Source organism: Mytilus edulis, chromosome 7 (genome assembly GCF_963676685.1).
Source record: "Mytilus edulis chromosome 7, xbMytEdul2.2, whole genome shotgun sequence".
Lineage (NCBI taxonomy): Eukaryota > Metazoa > Mollusca > Bivalvia > Mytilida > Mytilidae > Mytilus > Mytilus edulis.
In genome coordinates this window covers 29277293-29299191 of record NC_092350.1, presented here as the reverse complement: position 1 = coordinate 29299191, position 21899 = coordinate 29277293, and the positions used below count along the sequence as shown (strand labels likewise).

General features: G+C 32.2%; 1 protein-coding gene across 1 annotated transcript in view; it reads left to right on the top strand.

The window, feature by feature from the left end:
* The window catches only part of LOC139481199 (uncharacterized), a 174056-nt gene that overhangs the window by 119808 nt on the left and 32349 nt on the right, over window positions 1-21899 (top strand). The window contains exons 13-25 of the mRNA XM_071264356.1: window positions 1931-2054; window positions 3061-3285; window positions 7764-7964; window positions 9279-9556; window positions 10775-10913; window positions 13123-13341; window positions 13586-13742; window positions 14602-14882; window positions 17420-17620; window positions 18232-18361; window positions 18651-18685; window positions 20794-20935; window positions 21319-21548. Of these exons, the coding sequence (XP_071120457.1) occupies window positions 1931-2054; window positions 3061-3285; window positions 7764-7964; window positions 9279-9556; window positions 10775-10913; window positions 13123-13341; window positions 13586-13742; window positions 14602-14882; window positions 17420-17620; window positions 18232-18361; window positions 18651-18685; window positions 20794-20935; window positions 21319-21548 (2362 nt within the window). The remainder of the gene's footprint in view (window positions 1-1930; window positions 2055-3060; window positions 3286-7763; window positions 7965-9278; window positions 9557-10774; window positions 10914-13122; window positions 13342-13585; window positions 13743-14601; window positions 14883-17419; window positions 17621-18231; window positions 18362-18650; window positions 18686-20793; window positions 20936-21318; window positions 21549-21899) is intronic.

The following is a 21899-nucleotide window of genomic DNA, read 5'->3' as shown; positions in this document are numbered from 1 at the left end:
TTTTACCTTTTACCCTTTGATTTTATCATTTTTCTTTCACATTTAAATCCTTTTTTAAAAATCTATTAAACATATGATAGTTAACGTCTCATAAAAAGGGATCAGAACTGTTTTTAAAATCATAAACTCCAACCTAGGTAGAATCAATTCATAAATGATGTAAATAGCGCATAATTTTACACAATTGTTCTTAAAATTCACAGTTTTACCTGTATATAAGGTTTTTTAAACTTGAGCACCACACCACACTGTAAATATCTGTAAATATTTTAAAACCATATATCCCCAAGTGGAAGTGCTCCGATATATAACGGAGGAATCTACCTGAACAGAACAGAACAGAACAGAAGGCTAAAATAATTTAAAACTAACGTACCTCAAAATATAAGCAGCCCACATCTATATTAACGTGTTGTTGTCGAACTGAAGACACTGACTTCTATCATAACAAGGTGCCCGATCAGCTGTTGGTGACAAGCTCAAATTTGACGTCGACGAAACGTTCTAGCCAATCACGTGTCGAATAGTTAGGAAAATGACGTCAGATTTAGATTGCGATGCAAACACCGAAAATAATTGCTAATTTTTTTTAAACTGCATTAACCTGCCTGCGACTGACAAAGTCGACCATTTTACGAATTTAGTTAGATAAATGTTAACTGCCTCATATCTTGAATGACAGCTAGAAATTGACACTGAAGGGCGGTTGAAAAAAAATTAGGACAAAAGAGTTGATTTCAGCTTCCCAATTATGAAATTTTCATTTCTATGTAGCAACATTCCAGCAGCGCCAGCATTTGGAGTACATGTATATATACGATATTCCCGGGCTTATTATTCCTATCATGATTTCCTTAATAGAGGGTTGCTGCTCATAAGGAAGCAATAAAACCAAGAGTTTCAAATGGTGAAGTTGAAATCATCTCTTTGTAAGTTTTACGGAAGCCACCACGAGTTGATTGACCGATATGAAATATCACTTTTACAGATGGTATCGGATATGTTCCTTGTGTCCTAACTACAATCCCGTGTCCTTATCACAAATCTAACATACTGAATTATTCTATTTACCGGGTTTTTGATAACAGGAGCATCACGACGGGTTCCACATGTGGAGCAACATCTCATTACCCTTCCCGAGTACCTGAAATGGTCTCCAGTTTTTGATGGGGTTCGTGTTGGTTAGTCTTTAGTTTTCAATGTTGTGTCTTGTGTACTATTATTTGTCTGTTTGTCTTTGTATTTTTTAGCCTTTGCATTGTCAGTTGACGTTCGGTCTATGAGTTTTAATGTCTTTCTTGTATCTTATGCCCTTCTTTCCTTGTAATTAAAAGAAAAAAGATAAAGCTGCAATTTCCTAAGCCTTGTTTATCATGTATATATAAAGAAAAATCATAATATGTGTTAATAGTATATACATTGAAGTTTTATTTTACAATTGAAATACTGCCTTGTTTCGTTTGACGTTTTTAGCTGCAATGTTGTCAACATGTATGAGCCTTTTACATACAAAACGTCCAACTATTTGTTAATATAATATACCTTGATGTTTTTGTTTACCTTTGGAAAAAAGCTAATTTTCGCCATGGGCAGCTTTGTGTTATTTTGACGACAATTATATAATACTATTCGAATACAGCCTGTTAATTTCATTATTGTTTGACGTAAATTTTACATTAAGGTTCTGCAAAAAGAAATCAACAATTCACCAAAATTCACACTGACCCCATTTTCGGAAAATGACATCTGTTACACATATTATATAAATTACACATAGCTGAGATGGCGATATAGCAGATCGTTACCTCGAGAAAACATTGTCAACCGCGGTGGTGCCAATGTTGAAAATGCTTTTTCGAGGGGTACCAATTCAAATTCTTAATTATCATATATTTCGCAAGTCTGCATTTTTAACTTTACTGACCTACAGCATAGAATGGGAGGCATTTGATTACGATAGTGGACTGGACCAAGTTGAATGGAGACTTTATAACAATTACACTGGATTAGAAGAGCATGGTAAAGCGGCAACAAGGGCACAGGGCAACAGCAAGGTAAACAAATAAAAAGAAATAGATTCCACATCAGAATACCTAAACATAATCTAGCTGGGACATAGTTTGTATTGAATTTTAAGGAATTTTCTGACGTTTTAAATATTATATAACTCTTACCGTTTTTACACATGTATCTCTGTGTCAGTTTAAATATGGTAATTAACTGTAAAATGCAAATTCAGGTCAGAAAGATTAAAACCAGTAAAGATAAAATGATCGATTGATTATTGTTGATGTTTGATTGAAATGTCTTTTATAAAGAAATCTAGGCGAAGTATTTAGTGAACACAACTAATCGTCGGCAGGAAAACAAGCAATTTTCTGAATATTAATCGGGTCGAACACACCAATTCGTACAGTAGTTTGGGCAAATACCATTTGTTTTTACAAGTCAGTGATCATTGCAAATGACCTGTCAAAAACATTGCAAATAATAAATACTTGTTAATGATAATATATATTTTATTCCGTCTTACCTTTGCCGTATTTGGCACAAATTTTGGAATTTTGGATCCTCTATGCTCTTCAACTTTGTATTGTTTGGCTTTATAACTATTTTGATATGAGCGTCACTGATGAGTCTTATGGAGACGAAACGCGCGTCTGGCGTACTAAATGATAATCCTGGTACTTTTGATAACTATTTACACCACTGGGTCGATGCCACTGCTGGTGGAAGTTTCGTCCACGAGGGTATCACCAGCCCAGTAGTCAGCACTTCGGTGTTGACATGAATATCAATAATGTGATCATTTTTATAAATTTCCTGATACAAAACTTTGAATTTTTCGAAAAACTAAGGTTTTTCTTGTCCCAGGAATAGATTACCTTAGCCGTATTTGGCACAACTTTTTGGAATTTTGGATCCTCTATGCTCTTCAACTTTGTATTGTTTGGCTTTATAACTATTTTGATATGAGTGTCACTGGTGAGTCTTATGGAGACGAAACGAGCGTCTGGCGTACTAAATTATAATCCTGGTACTTTTGATAACTATTTACAGACATTGACAGACTGCATCAACCAATATGGTTCAGCACCAAGAGGCCCATCATGTTACTGTACAATGTTCCAAGGTTGCTATCACAAACATTTTCAAATCAGACCAGATATTGTAAAAAATTCAGGAATTACACCTGGGAAAGAGATGGGATTGCATGATTCTGATTACTTCATTGAAGTCACAGTTACAAACAAAGCCTTATTAAAGACAAGGAAGACAATACAAGTTAGTTCAAATTTCCTTTTTATTTGTTTCATTAAATGTGTTGCAATAATTTGTTTTACACAGATTACAGGTTAATCTTTTAAATTTTGTTTTTTGCTTACTGGATTTAAGTAGGTAGTTAGGTCATGCATTTCGTTGCAGTATTTCGAAGAATATACGTAATCAGAAACATTTGAGACATCTGCTTTAATAATCATTGGAATAAAAGTTCCTAATTTAATTAAGTGATCGGTGACTGCTTCACATTATACAGCAACATTCTTCTTTGATTTAAATTGTACTAAATAGACAAGCAACACGAAATGTTTGATTTGTAATATTCCAGATGACATATATACACGAAAACAAGTCAATCTGTATGAATGTACTCAATCAAATGACGCAGATACGAACAATTACTTCATATTCTTACTTTAGTACTATATATGTGATAAGCGTAGAATACGCAGATACAAGTTAAAGTTTATAATTGGAACGGGGACCAAATTATTTGCCCCATTGGAACGCATTGAAAATCATAGTAAATACATAGGGTCCTGTTCAATAAATAATTTTGATAGCCATCTTGGGACTTCTGGTTCATGTTAGGCATTCATTTTGAAGTGTCTAAGCACAATCTCAGTGCCTCATGACCGGCATTCCGTTGCAAAAAATTTAGTTTTTATTGACAACGGGGTCAGTCTGTCTACTTCCGGGGAAGAATTAAGGCTAGAATTTAGGCAATTTACTCTATGTTCTGACGCCAGATTACATTTAAATCAATCAAAATTTTTACAGAAATTCAAACTAGAAAGCCTACCCTTTCAAATAAATCTACATTCAGTTACAGAACTAGTGAAACAATAACACTACACAATTTATAACAAAAGTTATATATTTTTTTAAGAACTACATTCGTGGGTACCGGACTGGTTGCCCTAACTGGGATCCTATTCCTGTCAGACTTTTTTTTTCCCCAGACTTAAAACTGCACTTTTAAAATTAAGATATACATCTCAGTAGTTACTGTGCAAAGTTTCAAAAAAATTGATCAAACAGTTACAGAATTATCGATCCTTATCTATAACATTTCAAATACCAGAAAATTGACCGGAGAAAATGTTAAATTCATGAAGAAAATATGCTAAAAACCAGCAAAACTTTTTCTTATTTCAAGAGATATTTACATTCTGTAAATTGCATAAGGTAGACAAATTTATTCTTTGTATGGAAATCTAGTTGAAACCAAAATCTGTTTAAAAAATAAATAAATAATCTTCTTTTTTCAATTAAAAAAAAAATATTCTTTTTTAAAGAATTACATATGCAAAACAAGCATACCCCATAACAAGGGTATAAAATATGACACAAAGTCTTCAAATAGTCTGCTAAGTTCATTTAAAATACAATATAAGAGGCTAGATGCAGAGAAGTTCTCACTTGTAGCTAAAACCAGTCAAGACGGCACCTCCTATAGTTTAACAGATGTGGAGGGAAATCCTTGATCTTCCTGACCGCTTAATGCTACTGTGCGTTGTTGTACTTTTGACTGCTCTCAATGTCATACTAGATCATACGGGTATTCTCGTGTACACTCAAACTGTTGTAGGCTGAGATCCATGTACTTCAGTCTAAACAAGTTCACCAACCTGAATATAGATAACAAAGGCAAGTTAATAATGCAGGAACTTTTAAAAATGAAACTTAGGAAAGAAGCATTAATGAAAATGAAATTCAAACAGTGAAACTGTTAAAAGAGCACTAAATGTTTCCTTAAACAGAAGCTGATCTTCAAAAGTTCCAAAACCAAGGAAGATATAGCTCCATTCATTTACTGCTGAAATAGATACAGACAAAATCAAAGGTCCTTTAAAGGACCATCAAAATCTTTAAAAGGGAGTCTAAAATTGTTGTACATTTACTTTAAATTGCTTTTATAAGCTCTATTATAGCCCTACCCCTTAAATATCTTCCAAAAAATGTAAAATTAGAAAGCCCCTGGCAAGTGTTTCTGAGTTTACTCAATATTATGTGGTTATTTGTGTGATCATCATCAGCAGAAGCTCTAAATAAATGTGATCTGGATTCGCACACAACTTTCATAACTGAACGGTGGCACTAAAATGATTTTAGTCACAATTTATCAAAAACTTATTAAAAAACCTAAAACTGAAACTATGGGTTTTTTTTTCTTTTCCCAGGTCCCAGAAATAAGATACTGGAAAGAAATAAGCCCATATTTTCAATCATTCACTGTCCCCTGATCCCATATAACACATTTATTATTTCTTGCCCTGTGGCTCTTTCTAATACTGTTTGCTTATATTTTTCAAAAATCCCTCCATTTTAACTTACAAGTGTATGAATACATATTGCAGACAAAATGACCTTTCCGTGAACCCCTTTTAAACTTTAAATTGAAAACAAACTTTTTTAAATTTCATAAATTTCAATTTCAATTTAATTTAAAATGTTTAATTCAAAATTAAAATAAAATACACCATTGTTTTCCTTATTGAATTTTGAAGCCTGTAGCCAAATATCATCCATGAAACTTCAAAAATAAGGTTACAATTGCAGATTGAAGTGTTCAAAACATGCTCTTTGACAGGAACGGGGACCCAATTATTTGCCCCATTGGAACGCATTGAAAATCATAGTAAATACATAGGGTCCTGTTCAATAAATAATTTTGATAACCACCTTGGGACTTCTGGTTCATGTTAGGCATTCATTTTGAAGTGTCTAAGCATAATCTCAGTGCCTCATGACCGGCATTCCGTTACAAAAAATTGTTTTTATTGACAACAGGGTCAGTCTGTCTACTTCCGGGGAAAAATAAAGGCTAGAATTTAGGCAATTTACTCTATGTACTGACGCCAGATTACATTTAAATCAATCAAAATTTTTACGGAAATTCAAACTAGAAAGCCTACCCTTTCAAATAAATCTACATTCAGTTACAGAACTAGTGAAATAATAACACTACACAATTTATAACAAAAGTTATATATTTTTTTAAAGCACTACATTCGTGGGTACCGGACTGGTTGCCCTAACTGGGATCCTATTCCAATTAATAAAATTCAGAATGGAAATGAATGTTTTGGAGTTTAATATGACGTCCGTTTTCACTGAACTAGCATACGTGTTTATTTAGAGGCCTGCTGATGCCCATCCCCGGATGTGGGATTTTCTTCCTTTGAAGACAACTCGTGCCCATCAGTTGGTATCTGGTCTTTGGTCGCATTGTTCTCTGACATATTCCCCATTTTCTTTTTAAATTATATATATATATATATATATAAAGTTATTTTTCAATAAATTATTTGAATTTGCATTTAAACGCATTCTCTGTCAACAGATTGCAATATCAGTTGATCTGAATAGCGTATATTTTCGAAGGTTTTATGAATATGATATACGGTAATTGCGGGAATGTTGTAGAATAATTGATTACACGGATTAAAGGCTGTTTATCCAAAACCCGTAGTAGATATCAGCAGGTTTCAGTGGGATTGGTGAGGCATTCTTGTGTTCATACATGTATTACTTCGTTTCACTTCGTTTCATTTTGTATAATGTAACTATAACTTAACAAAAATGGATGAACAAATGCAAACTGTTTTTTTTTTATTTTTGTCCCTGTAGTCGAAAATTGATTTTTCTTACCTCTAATACTAAAGAAATATTACGAATGTATATCAGCAATGTCTAACCAGTTGCAAGTCTGATAAATCAATGATTAACGTCTTTCAAATGACCGGTATAGGGGGAGGGTTGAGATCTCACAAACATGTTTAACCCCGCCGCATTTTTGCGCCTGTCCCAAGTCAGGAGCCTCTGGCCTTTGTTAGTCTTGTATTATTTTAATTTCAGTTTCTTGAGTACAATTTGGAAATTAGTATGGCGTTCATTATCACTGAACTAGTAAATATTTGTTTATGGGCCAGCTGAAGGACGCCTCCGGGTGCGGGAAATTCTCGCTACATTGAATACCTGTTGGTGATTTTCTGCTGCTGTTTTTTTCAATGGTCGGGTTGTTGTTTCTTTGGCACATTCCCCATTTCCATTCTCAATTTAATTTGAATATATAAAATCACTGTGTTCATTTTCGCCAACACTTGCAATTTTCGTAGGAAGATTAAGTATCAAATAACAAATCTATAGATAACAAATAAAAACTCTGTAGAATTTGTGTATGTAAACGGTATAATAAAACGATATAATCTCACAACTTTCATAATAAGCTACATGGCAGTTTTTTTTTCATTTTCGTTCTTGATTAAATGGCAGCCGTTACCGTAATATCGTCAAGGGATGTTATATGAACCTGCTTTTATTTCATGCAAATGGAATTTGTTGTGGTTTTACATTGGCTATTCATTTTTACAACTCAGGTAATTTACATATCTTTTGTGATTTATTGTAATTATTTGCAATAATTCTTTTTTAACAATTTAAATTATATGTCTGCTTTATATTGTTTGTCTCTTTAGATCACTATCGATTTGTCACCACCTCATGAAGGATACGTTCATGATGGTCTTAAAGGAGATCCAGAAGTAGACTTCCAACAAGATTTACAACTCCATGGTCATTGGGAAGGATTTTTTGACCGAGAGAGTGGAGTCGACTTTTATGAGTTTGTTTTCAGCGGTAAATGTATAAATAAAACAGAGATGATAACAAGCAAACAGGTAATTGATATTCGTATCTAGAATGATAACTGTCATAATACCACCCACCGTATATAACTAATACATGTAGTATTATTTTCCTATTATATACATTATATGCATTAACTTCTGGGGGAAAACACTTGAGCGTCATTTAAACTTTTTTAGAGAGATGTTATATATGTCCCCCTGCTGATTAATTTTGAATATATATAATTATAATAATCACAAAATTTTCTCTCAATTTGCTATATTTTTTAACTGTTAGAAAGGCGAGATTTTAATGATAGAATATATGAGATATTCTATTTAATTAATCGAAATCATTTCTCTCGCCGATTTGTTCATCTTGATTATCAAACTAATAAGCCTGGTGATCCGTACATTCTAAGAGTACTCTTATCCTCGGGGAAAAAATACTATGATAGGATGGAATAGAGAATGGAAATTGGGAATGTTTAAAAAATACCACAACCTGACAAAATAGCAGAAAACTACCAATAGCGACCAATTAGTATTTAACGCTGCGAAAAAAATCCCAAACCTGACGGTGGGCTTCAGCTGTATCCTTAACTGTAATGTAGGCAGTATTCATTATTTTTGTTAGCAATAACAAATTCCATGTTTTGTTTAGGAGCGGAATCGGTTGCCGATTTATTTCAATGTATTGCATATATAACGAGGATCATGTTATCCTCAAATGAAATCCTTAAAACCATATAATAACAGGTTCAAAAGATCATTATATGAGAAAGAATTTGATACAGTTTCCAAAAAACTCTGTTAATTGGTTCAGAAAGAAGTTGCAAATAAAAACTAAGAGAAAAGGACGCCCTCTAATTTCACATCTATTTACCTGGTAGTCTAACTATTTAGTTATACAGTATTCCTGGTTATCTTATTTCCATTTAAATATTGAAAACGGATATAGACGGGAAAAGTTTCAAAGAGATATAAGACAGGTCACAATTTGTAGGGTAAGATTTAATGGGATGTTTTTCCTGATAAAATTCTAAAATTAATTTTGACTAACGTTAGATGTTCAGTGTTATCCACCAATGTTGTTGGTTGAGGGATCTTTAAAGTCATATATTGAGGTTGACATTGGTGATACAAATCAGCTGAATGTGTAAATGCCAGTTGTAGAAAACAGTTTTTAGAATAAGGTGTTTGATTATTATTATCTTTTTATTACTTCTAAATGACTATCCATACCAAGGAAAATTATTTTTTTTTATTTCATCGAGAGGTGTTTTATATATTTTGAATATATTAAACTAGCTGTCTTGCCTTGATTATCATTCAAAACTTTTATATACTGTTTTACAATTTTAGAAAAAGGTAACTTACAACACTTATGCAACCTTCAATGCACCATCAGAAGGTATCTTCTTCGTCTCAGTGGTAGCTGTTAATAGAGCAAGCGAAGGTTCAAATGTCGTATGTTCTGATGGCGTAACAGTTACTACGTCTATTCCATTTATCAAAGACTTTGTCTGCGAGGGTGTTAAAGCCAGGGTTCAGATTTTAAAAGATTCAAATGGCACTTTTTGGCTGCTAGATGGGAATTTAATACGACATAGAATTACAGATTTTTCATTTTCAAGATCTGAGTAAGCTATGTTGATTTCTCATAATCTTAACTGTATTCAATTATGTCAATCTTAACTCATTCTGGTTCCTTATTGACTGAAAAGTTAACAAAAATATTTTTTTAGTAGTCGTTAAAATTACTTTTATTTTGATGCCGACTGTAATTTGATAATTGGCAGTTGCTGATCGAGGACTGACAAGATTTAAAACCCTTTGACAATCAGGTTTTGGTGTATTTCTAATAAAAGAAAACATAATGGTTAAATATATTATGAGTCAGTAACATCAAAAAGAAATCAAGTAAAAAAAAATACAATGGAAAATTTTAAATGATATTAATTCTGTTACATGTGATTATCTGAAATTGATAAGAATAACATTCAGTCTGACTAGTAACATTATCCTAAGATATGGTGTATCTTACATAAACCACAATCGTCTTATTGTATATTTGTATATGCATCATGCTTATCTATATGTTCAGAATAGAGAATGGAAATCGGGAATGTGTCAAAGAGACATATACCTCATCAAGGGTAGAAAAAAAACTGAAAGCCACCAATGGGTCTTCAACACATTGAAAACATCACGCATGTGGAGTCTTGCTTAAACTGCTTACCAAAAATGTCTACTAGATCAGTAAAAAGGAAGTCACACTAAACGCATAAACATAAAAAAAACTAAAATTAATAAAAATAAATAAATAATACAAGACTAATAAAGAATAGAGGCTCCGGACAGGTGCAAAAATGCGCAGGGGTTGAACATGTTAAGTGATATCTCTACCGTCCACCTATACATCTAGCCAATGTAGATTGACCAAACTCACAGCAATAGGCACAGTAAAACTTATTTTAAACGAAGTCCGAGTCCGATGTCAGAAAAAGTATCAAACGAAAATACGCAAAATCACAATGATGCATATATCAACACATGACTACTTATTGACCTGCCAGCTTCAGCTCTCAATTAAACTGATGGAAATATTATGTCTGCATCATATGAAAATCATGCACAATCCCTTCTTTTGAGGGTTTACATGTAGTATCATATTATCATAAAACATATGTTTTGTTCACCCTATTTTGCGATTATTTACGGAGAAATACACAGGACAACACAGCTCAGTAGTACTTTAACCTAAAATAGAATATTAAATCATAGCTATAACTTGATATAGGTACCATGATGTTAGTTTAATGTTTCGTACATTTTCTTATATGTTCTTGATTTTCTAGTAATGATTTGGAGGTGTCTCAGCAGAGTGGTGCATTTGAAGCCTTCCCCGAAGGTCGTCCTGTTAAAAAGATTGACCTTAACTTGCTGAACACCAACTCTTACAGTGGAATTCTTGGTGTTTTACCAAGACATCAATCGGTTAGTATAATTTTAAAACATGTCTGTCTGCCCTAGGTTTTGGGAAAATTTTAATTTTACCGTATATTCATTTTGTATTTTCAGCAATTTGACTTGTTTTATTTTGTTTTGAATATGAAGTGGTGTCTTTTTCTCAGCATAAGTTCTGGTCGTGTTGAAAAAACACGTTTTGTTTTTGGTTCACAGATATTTTACCAAATACCTTTTAAAATGCAACAAAATTAACCAATGAAAGCTTGAAATGCAAAGATTTAAACTATCACAAATTAGATGTCGTTAAGTGAATTCATTTTTTAGCTAACCTTGCCAAATGGTCCAAGTGAGCTTTTCTCATCACTTGGCGTCTGTCGTCCGTCGTCCGTCGTCCGTCGTCATCCGGCTTCCATTGTCGTCCGGCGTCCGTTAACATTTACAACAATCTTCTCCTCTGAAATTAAACTACTGGGCCATATTTAACCAATCTTGGTCACAATCGTCATTGGGGTGTCTAGTTTTAAAAATGTTTCCGATGACCTGGCCAACCAACCTAGATGGCCACCATGGTGAAAAAAATAATATATCGGGAAAATGTAGATTTTTGCTTATATTTCTGAAACGAAAGCATTTAGAACAAATTTGACGAGGTAATATTGTAAAATGCAGTTTTTGGCTTATACATGTATCTCTGAAACCAAAGCATTTAGAGTATCTGACAAAAAATTAAATTTTTCAGCAAGTCAAGATCTATCTGCCCTAAAATTTTCAGACGAATCAGGCAACCAATTGTGGGGTTCCTGCTCCTAAATTGGTAATTCTAAGAAAATTTTACAGTTTTTGGTTATTATCTTCAATATTATTATAGGTGAAATACCACCAAATCATGGTACGTCACATCCGGTTGTATTCGAAAATAGGTCGAAAAAAATATTCCCTTGAATTTGACAGTTGTATGTAATAAGTCCTATATTTTATTGCAATACAAGATTTTTGTGTCATAAACATATGTCTTGGGTATTTCAAAGCACCATTATTTTTTTTATTTGGGATTTCTATAGAATATTTTGTAATCTTGAGGTTACATGGTGACTTAACCTTGTACACAGATACAAAATTCTATAACTTTTAATTTTGTCATTTCACATAGTTGTGCTTTCTTTCATTCTTTGTACGTGAAATTATGTACTACCAGTAGCTTGAACTCATTAAAGCTAGCTAGCTTATGCATTTGCACGCCATAAGCGCGTTTTGTATGCAAAACCCGCATCAACAAAATTAAAGGACTAAATGAAGTTAAAATGGAATAGTGTTGAGAACAAAGTAAGAAATCTTAGGTTTCAAATGAATAGGTATTAAACAGAAGTCTATTTAATGGACTTTGAAGATTAATTTGAAATAAAACCCCACATAATACATGTCAAAGAGGGAGCGAAAGATACCAGAGTGACAGTCAAACTTATAGATCGAAAATAAATTGACAACGCCATGGCTAACAAATAAAAAGACAAACAGACAAATAATAGTACACAGGACACAACATAGATAACTTAAGAGTAAGCAACTAGAACCCCACCGAAAACTGGAGGAAATCTCAGGTGCTCCGGAATGGTGAGCAGATCCCGTTCCACATGTGGCACCCATCGTGTTGCTCATGTTATTACAAACCCGGTAAATAGTCTTATTCGGTAGGCCAAATATATGATATCATCTGTTATGAAAATCCAATATGGTCTTTTGTGAGATGACTCTGATATTTGATAAATCACGATGGTGGTTTTCATAAAATACGTAACGTTCAACTGTCCATCATGTTGATAACAAAATATATTTGTTTGATTAAAAAATTCAATCTTTTTTGATTTACCACGAATAATTATAATCCTAGCTGAATGAATTAATTTCAGAAGCTGCAAAATGTTTTAATTTATTTTGATGCAAATATCGCCTTTGAGGTCGAGTTGCGGAATTCCGATGGACCGTCTTAGCGTGTGCGTTTTTTCATTGTTTCCCCCTGTTTCAAAAGCTACAATGTGACTTATCGATTACGAATGACGGTAAATGCAATTATAATTTTCCTATGCTTTTCCTTATGCTTGTAGGCCATTTATGTCAGAATTTTTTACACAATATCCTTTAGTTTCCCTTACATGTATTTCTATTCTCAGGAAATGTTATGTCAGTTATCAGTTGCATGTGATCAATGTATGTACACATGTATTTACAAATTAACTAGTTTCAGGTTAAATGGAAAAGTGGTGTAAATGAAAGTCTCATATATGATTACGCCATTGGAATATCTTCATCTCCAGATAGCATTGCTCCTGATATATACAGTTTCCGTTCATCAAAACATCACACACACCTTAGATTTCGTCATAATATTCTTGTAGAGGGTGAAGAATTTTACATTATGGTCAAAACAACAAGTCAGTCTGGTGTTGTAGGATATCAGGTAAGAAAAGTTTTTTTTCTGCGAACAAAATCTCATAAAATTATTTTATCATGTATGTCTGAAGATTTTATTTGTTTTCATGAAAAACTTGGCTGATGGTTGATAAAAGATATATTCAATCTTCATCCTCAGCATTTTATTTATGCGTTTTCCTTATTGGTTAAAATAAATTGTTTTAGAATTGAATATATAATTCAATCGAATTCCGTTAATTTTTGTTTCATTTTGGTGTTTTCTGTTCTAGAGTATTGGACCATTTATTGTTGACAAAACACCACCAAAGTTTAAAAATGATGTCATTAAAGTTGACAATGTAAACGGTTATTTACTTACATCCTGGTCAGATGATTATGTGTTTGATGATGAAGATCCATTTCCGTTGCAGTACGAATATGCAGTGGGTAATTATAACTTCACCGTATGTGTATTAATGACAGTAAATGACAAATTGTGCTACATTACCTCTCACTTCATAAGAAATTGACAAGGTTCATTATTTAAAATCTGAAATTGCAAGTGTAATAAAAAGTTCATATAGAATTTTACAAAGATGAAAAATAAAGAAGATGACGTCATGAGCAGAAATTACATTTTCTTTAAACATATTATAAACATATCTTGCTAAATACATTCTTTATAGAATCACAAATCGAAGAATTCCAATATAGAAACATTTTCAACGAAAGATCAAACAACACAATTACTTCGCAAATATGCGTAGCACATGGGTAAATTATCAGTGTTGTTCGGTCAAGAGATGAACATTTTTGAATGTTTTAACTTTTTACATGTAAAGCTAACTAAATTTTAAAAGCATGGATGTAGAATATTACCTTAGATTAGGATAGCATGAAAAAGCCACAGATTTATAGAAGGTCAAACTTGTTAATAATTATGTTTGTAAATCACAGTTGACATATTCATAGGGCATACCTTTTTTATTATTATTCCCACTGTTTATTAGTAACGTGTTTACTGTTTAATGTTTACCTAACAGTCTAGAATGTTCAAAAAGACTCCTTAGCAATTCTAAGTTTTGTATGAACATAGCCTGAATTGTATATCTAGAAATAATTTGTGAATTTTGAAATACAATAAAAATACAGTTAAATGTTGCTGTACTGCTTTAATCTTTTATCTACAAAGAAACATAAATCATAATTCATTATTCGATGTGTTTGATATGGTTTTAAATACATTGGGTTTATTATAAACTTAAATTTGTGGTCTCCATACCAAAAAAAATATTCTCTTTTACAGGTCATACCGCTTTTCAGCAAGATGTTCAAAGTTTTAAGAGTATCAGCAGTGTTGGGACATGTACTGTGGCTTATCCCCCAACATGTTCCGCTATTCTTTTATCAGACTTGCAGTGGCCTTTACATGCTAATCATGATTATTATATCAGTTTAAGAGTTACCAATGTTGCAGGCTTATCATCAACAGCGGTATCAACACCTTTCAGATATAACACACAGCTTCCATCTAAAGGAGTGGTTTTAGATGTACTTCCTCGAGAACGAGAGATGAAGGGAATAAAGGTACGCATTGTCATACATACAAAAATATAATTATCATTATTGTTAAGTTCAATACATGCATTTACAGAGACGCAAAAGATGCCAAGGGGATAGTCAACAGTACATGTATATTAACTGTAACTTTAGACCAGAGCAAGGATATGTTTTCAAAAGGTTTTAATTTCTTTGAGCATAATTGTTCATGATGGCAGTGTGGTAGTTGTGTCCATCAACTGTCAAAATGAGTTGTATTAAAAAATTAAAACAAATATTGGTTGCCTTCGGCTGTTGTCTACTCTATGGTCGAGTTGTGTCTTTGACACATTCCCATTCCATACTCAATGGTCATATGGTCGATACGTAAACCATGCACTTTGTATTAAAGCGATTATATGTTTTGCAGTTGCTTTAATTGTTTCCTTTTGGTAGTTATAGACCATGTCGAGATCTTAATAGTTCCCCTTACGAATAAGTACATTGATTGGGTTTTTTTTTAGTTTTTTTTTTTCATTATCAAATTCCCAGAAGTTACATGAAAAGGTAAATGCAATAAAAAGAATGAATAAAATTCAAGCTTATTTATTCTTTCTGTTAATTGTTTATAATGCAGAATAGTATAAATAGTGTTTAATTTACATGCAGACATAAACATGTCTAACCCCGCCGCAAGTTTGCGCCTGTCTGAAGTCAGGTGCCTCTGTCCTTTATTAGTCTTGTATGATTTTTAATTTAGTTTTTTTTTTATAATTCGGAGTTTATTATGACGCCCATTATCACTGCACAAGTATACATATTTTTTAAGGTGCCAGCTGCAGGACACCTCCGGGTGCGGGAGTTATTCGCAACATTGAAGACCCATTGGGGGGTCTTAGGCTGTTGTCTGCTCTATGATCGGGTTGTCGCTTTGACACATTTTGCAATTCCTTCCCCAATTTTATGTAATGCCCAATATATTCACAATTCAGACCATCGGTTTATCTTTTGAATTGCGCCACATTATATTTTGGCTTTTTATAGCACACCATATGATAATACGTACGGTGACTAAAACGTGTTACATCCTTGTCCTTTTGTTCCAAGTTTTTATAAATAACCCTTTTTCTTTGTAAAACATTTAAAATCATTAATATTTGTCTTTAGATATATTGATGATGTTCTTTCCGTTAACAATTCGGAACTATATCCACAAGAACTAGAAATTAAAGAAACAACAGACACCGCTTTCTCCGCCTCATTTTAAGACTTCGAATTTGACATACACAGTCATGTAAATACCAGAATCTATGACAAATTAATGGGACAGTAGTATACCGCTTCCGACAAACATAAATCGATGGAGTGAAAAGAAATCCGGGTAACAAAATAAAAATGAGGTAAACATAGCAACTATAATATATACAACAAACGAGACCATCTTAATTTTAAGATTATAAATTCCTATGATTTAAGCAACAGGAACCCAAACAAAAACTGGGGGATGATCCCAGGTGTTCTGGAATGTTGAGCAGATAATATTCCCCATGTAGCACCAGTCGTGTAGCTCATATTATTACAAACCAGGCAAATAATCTTAACTCGTTATGTCACAGGGAACAGGACTGTAGTAACGACTTCAGGTATTCCTTGGTTTAATAGCTAAAAGTTAAAGGATATTTCTGACTTTTTTTCTGTCTTCCTATATTGTCATTATAAATTCCTGTATGAATTCAACCTCATTAAGATAAAGGAACATGTCGAAAAGAAGGGGAACACAATTGGTTCCTATGGGAATGACGAATTTGTAAAACAATTTCTTTTTTTTTAATTGTTTAGTGCAGTCACAATAAAACAATAAAACAAGATAAAGCCCTCCTCTGTGCTCTATTTTCTTAGTTAAAACGGTTGCTGCATTGAACATAATTATTTGAGAATGTTTAAAAATGAATTGTACACTTTTAACTCATTAGATTTATGAAATTGTATAAAAAGATTTATGTAACATGTTTCCGATGATATATGCACACCTCGATTATCAGAGCAAACAATACGATTAATCTAGCAATTAAATAGGTTATATATGCATTTTAGACAAATCTTGAAAAGTTCTTATACTTAATCTTTTCAAATTCCAAATTTGAAATCATTTTGAATACTTAATATTCCATAGTTATTTTTTTTTATTCAAAACTAATTGAAAACTGTAGATTTGAAGATATCTATATTATTTATCATTTCTATTTTTTGGTATTTTTTTGTAAACATATAATTACATATAAAAATCAGCAAGGTTCAATATATAATTGCAAGTGAAATTTCTTTTACAGTATACCTTAGAAAGAAATACTTTTTTTAAGGTTTTCGATTTCTTTCTTTTTTTAATAAACATTTATTAATATCTGACGGTTATTCCTGAGTTGTGGCATTACATTTTATTATACATGTGCAGCATCCCTTTCTGCAAGCTTATTCTAGTCTTAATGAATTATTTTTGGCTTTTCCTGATATAATACCTCACATATGTTCAAATTTAGATATTTCAATGATAAGACAGATCTTGAAATATATTTATTGCATTGCAGGACGTAAATGATGTGGATTATACTTCTAACAGAACACATCTCGCTGCTTTATGGTGGGGTTTTAGACATCCTCATTTACGTATTATTTTTCATATATGCATTGGGACAGAAGTAGGAAACTGTGACAACAGCACTATTGTTAAAAGAAACTCGTCATACAATTACCATGTTTTCAAAGACCTACACTTACGAGCTTTTCAGGTAAATTGTGTCCCCCTCCCCCGTTTTACTTTGACAGTGTACTGCTACTATGATACCATAATAAATGTACAGTAGATAAGATGATTAAGACAATTACTCCTGTGTTATAGATTGTTAGTCCTAAAATCAATTTTTAACATTGAACACGTTGGAAAATTGACATAAAGAGAATTTGTTCTTCAGTGCACACTCGTCGTTACTATTGGGGGTTTGGCTTGCTGAATTAATGATATTTCATGTTTTTGTAGTATTATTTTTATCTTTTGTTTCAAATTGATCTTTTAATTTATAATTTTCGAGAGAAAGAAAAATGCAGCTGCCTTTACCATACATCAACGTCACACACTGAAGATTATAGCAGTTGTTATATGCATTTTCAGGAAATAAACTTTTGAAGGAACAATTGTTTAAACATTTCAGTCTGACCAGGTAACCTTATGGTAGGTCAAATAGTAAAAAGTCCACTTTTAACACATATCACCACTAAACCACTCTCTTCGACGAGCAAATAATGGTTGTATTAAATATGATTCAAACTATTTTTGTTTTTATTTTTCATATCAAGACAACTTGTAATTTCAAAAGACAAACGCATTTTTCTTTTCTCTCAGAAATATTTCATCACTGTGAAAGCAATAGCAACAACGGGTACTGTTTCAGTCTCATCAGATGGTTTAACTGTTTTAGATAATACAAAAATTCTGTCAGAAGTTTCTGTTTTCGATGGAACAAAATGTACAGGTATGTTATAACTGATTATTCATTATTGATGTGCAATTTAGGCCAAGTCGTCAATTTTTGTTCCATGGCTGTATGAAAATATTACCAATATCAATATTGTATTACCATTGTTTAAGTTTCTAAATATGTTCATTTCATAGTCATCATTTTTCGACGTGATATCTTACCAATGTTAGATATATATTTTTATATAGGCCTTTAAAATGATTCTACTTATTCAAATATTTGGATAACAAAAATCGTCTATTTTTTCCTTTTAAGAACAATGGTTGATTTTGTATGTTTTTAGTTGGTCAGAATTTATCAAGAAGTCATCATCAGTTCGTAAGTTTATAGATATAATAATATGTGGTACGAATGCCAATGAGACAACTCTCCATTCCAGTCACAATTAAAAAGTAAACCATTATAGGTCAAAGTACGGCCTGCAACACGGAACCTTGGCTCACATCGAACAGCAATCGAAAACGTGACTAGTGTAAAACCATTAAAAAAAAGGAAAAACAGCGGTCTAATCTATATAAAAAAACGAGAATTATTTATGAACGACATCACCAAACGACAACTACTTAACAATATATTTCTGACTTTGGCCAGGTTTAAACAAAAGCAACGGGTTCTAATGTTTTTACAGGTACCAACATTCACCATAACCTGAAACAATAGTGTAACTTCAAAACATGGAAAGTCTCACTATGAAATAGTGAATGTAATTGCTTAACTCAATAAAAAGATATATTATCAAAAAATAAAAAAACATACACTGAACATATAAAAAGTAAAATCACAACAATACCAAACTCAGAGGAAAATTCAAAACGGACAGTCCCAAAACAAATGTCAAAACGAAATGATAAAACACATCAAACGAACGGTCAACAACTGTCATATTCCTGACTTGGTACAGGCATTTTCAAATGTAGAAAATGGTTGATTGAACCTGGTTTTATAGCGCTAACCCTCTCACTTTTGTAAATTCGATCTATGGCACAATGTAACCAAGAAATAGTCGGAAGGGGTTTAGATGTAAAACAATACAAGAATAACAACTATATAAACCTTGTATAAATTGTAGTTCAATACAAATCGTACACTGGTAAATATAAATTATTTTGTTTTAGAGTCCATGGAGTACAGAAATATATTTTACAAAATAACTACACTTTTCGTTCATGTGAAAGCAAATGTATGAAAACTATCTTCATAGTAAAAAGCAAAAGTAACACATGTTAAAAATAGTCAGACGAGATATAACACAACACAAATGCATAATGAAAGTAAATGTTGAGAGTACTCACTGTTACTAAAAGCTAGTTAAAAGTCAAAATCAATTGATAATTAAAATCTTGCCTCGGACCTTCTAATAACCTATACTGTATATAAATCTTTTACTAGATTACGAAAAACTAAGGATTTTCTCATTCCAGGCATAGATTATCTTAGCCGTATTTAGCACAACTGGAATTTTGAATCCTCAATGTTCTTCAACTTTGTACCTGTTTGGCTTTATAAATATATTGATATGAGCGTCACTGATGAGTCGTATGCAGACGAAACGCGCGTATGGTGTACTAAATTATAATACTGGTACCTTTGATAACTATTGTGACATCACCGAATGCGACTAATCATTATATAAATATACTCGCTGTTATATTTTCACTCGTTTTACTCATAAACTCTGAACAAATTGAAATCAATTTGAGGTATTTTAATGTGTTTGGCGTCAAAACAGAATATTTCCATCACTTCTGAAGGTTTTGAAGTGTTTGTAAAATTTTCATTATTGTACGTAAGCAAACTGCATATAAACAAGATTCGCCCAAATATTTCTTTAAAAATATTTTTTTATTTATTTCAAATGTCAAATGTAGTTTATACAAATTAGAATTACTTTATGGTATTGAAATATATAGAGAGAGGACACAGCTATTTTATAGTCTTTGTCTATTTTATATCAAACACTAGATTTAGATCTTCTGACCGCAAATTAGCAAAATTGCAATTAGCGGAATTTAGCGATACAGTTTACAATGTACGACGATAATAGCTTTTGTTGGCGCACAATAAAGCTTCAAATGTTTATTTGATAAGATAGATTGGTGCGCAAAGTTATCTTTTAGTTTGAGCTAGGATGTTTACCGTTAATATTGATAATTGAAAACAACGAATATTTTGTCTCATATTCCAGTGTTCTAATTTTAGCAGTGTTTTTCAATAAATGCATCTAACCACTTATATTTTAATGTGTAGCATAAATCAGTTAATTTGAAAGCTTTTCTTCAAAATGCTGACTAATGCTTCTTAAAATACATAATGTTTATTATTCCTCTTGCTAATTTTATTAACGTTGAACAAATAGTCTGCTTTCACTACATTTACTTTCGGTTTCGATTAAAACCATGTTTTCATTTGATCATCACTTATTGAAGGATACTAGACCAACATGTAGTGAAGAAATAGAATGCCAAACATCAACGTCACATGTTGCTGCGTACTGGACTGTGTCTAATGAACATATTGACTATACCCGGGAAACATTTATTGCAGTGGAAGAAAGAGCCCATTTTGGTGGTAATAGATTTTGTTTTATATATATATATATGTTGAAAAAGACTTATATGAGTGTCTTCAAATGTTCAGGTACAATGTGCGTTGAATAAAGTTATCAATGATATTTAATGCTACAGGGAAAATCATATGTGCAGTTCAATGACCTACACCAACTGCTAATAGTACCATAAAGCATGCTGCAAATTTATGAACTACATATACAACTTACTTTGTTATTGTAGGCAGTTTTCATAAAATGCCTCTTATTAATAAAACTTTTAAAAATGTTTATAAAGAAGTTGTGTCCTTCAATTTGTTTTTTATGTAGTATTTCCACAGCATAAACAAAAGTTGGTGCACTATGATGCAAGTAAGTCTATATAAAGATTTTTTGTTTATTTCAGACTTTTGGAAAATATTTTTTAATTACACATATGTTGGAAAACATAATAGTTTTATAATTGGAGACCTAAAGCTACAACCAGGGAGATTCTATCGATCAAGTTTGAGGTTTTGTGTTGAAAGCATATGTTTCAAACCAGTGAAAAGTGATGGTTTTATAGTTCTTCATAATTATCCAAAAACTGGTCGCATAGAAACTGTTTACAAAAACATTTCAGCCATGTCTGATCAGGTAAGATGTATTGTTATTATACATCGTATTTTTTCACCCATCGAGTCAAAATTAATCGTGGAAAAGTTGGTATATGCAAGAGTAGATACACCACGATCAAATCTCACATATGTGTTTTACCTTTTGTGTTATATGCTTAATTTTGCAAACCTAATAACAATTGCAGTGTTTTGTACAACCAAATGAGAAAATGTACAGAAATAGACAATACTATTTCAAATTATTCCAAAGATATCTCAGAGTTGACCAAAGATTTATTGACACAACTCATCTGTGTATCAATCTTTTGATTTCAAACATATTTTGTATTCACATTTCTGGTAACTTAACCCTTAGTGATCAGTGTTAATA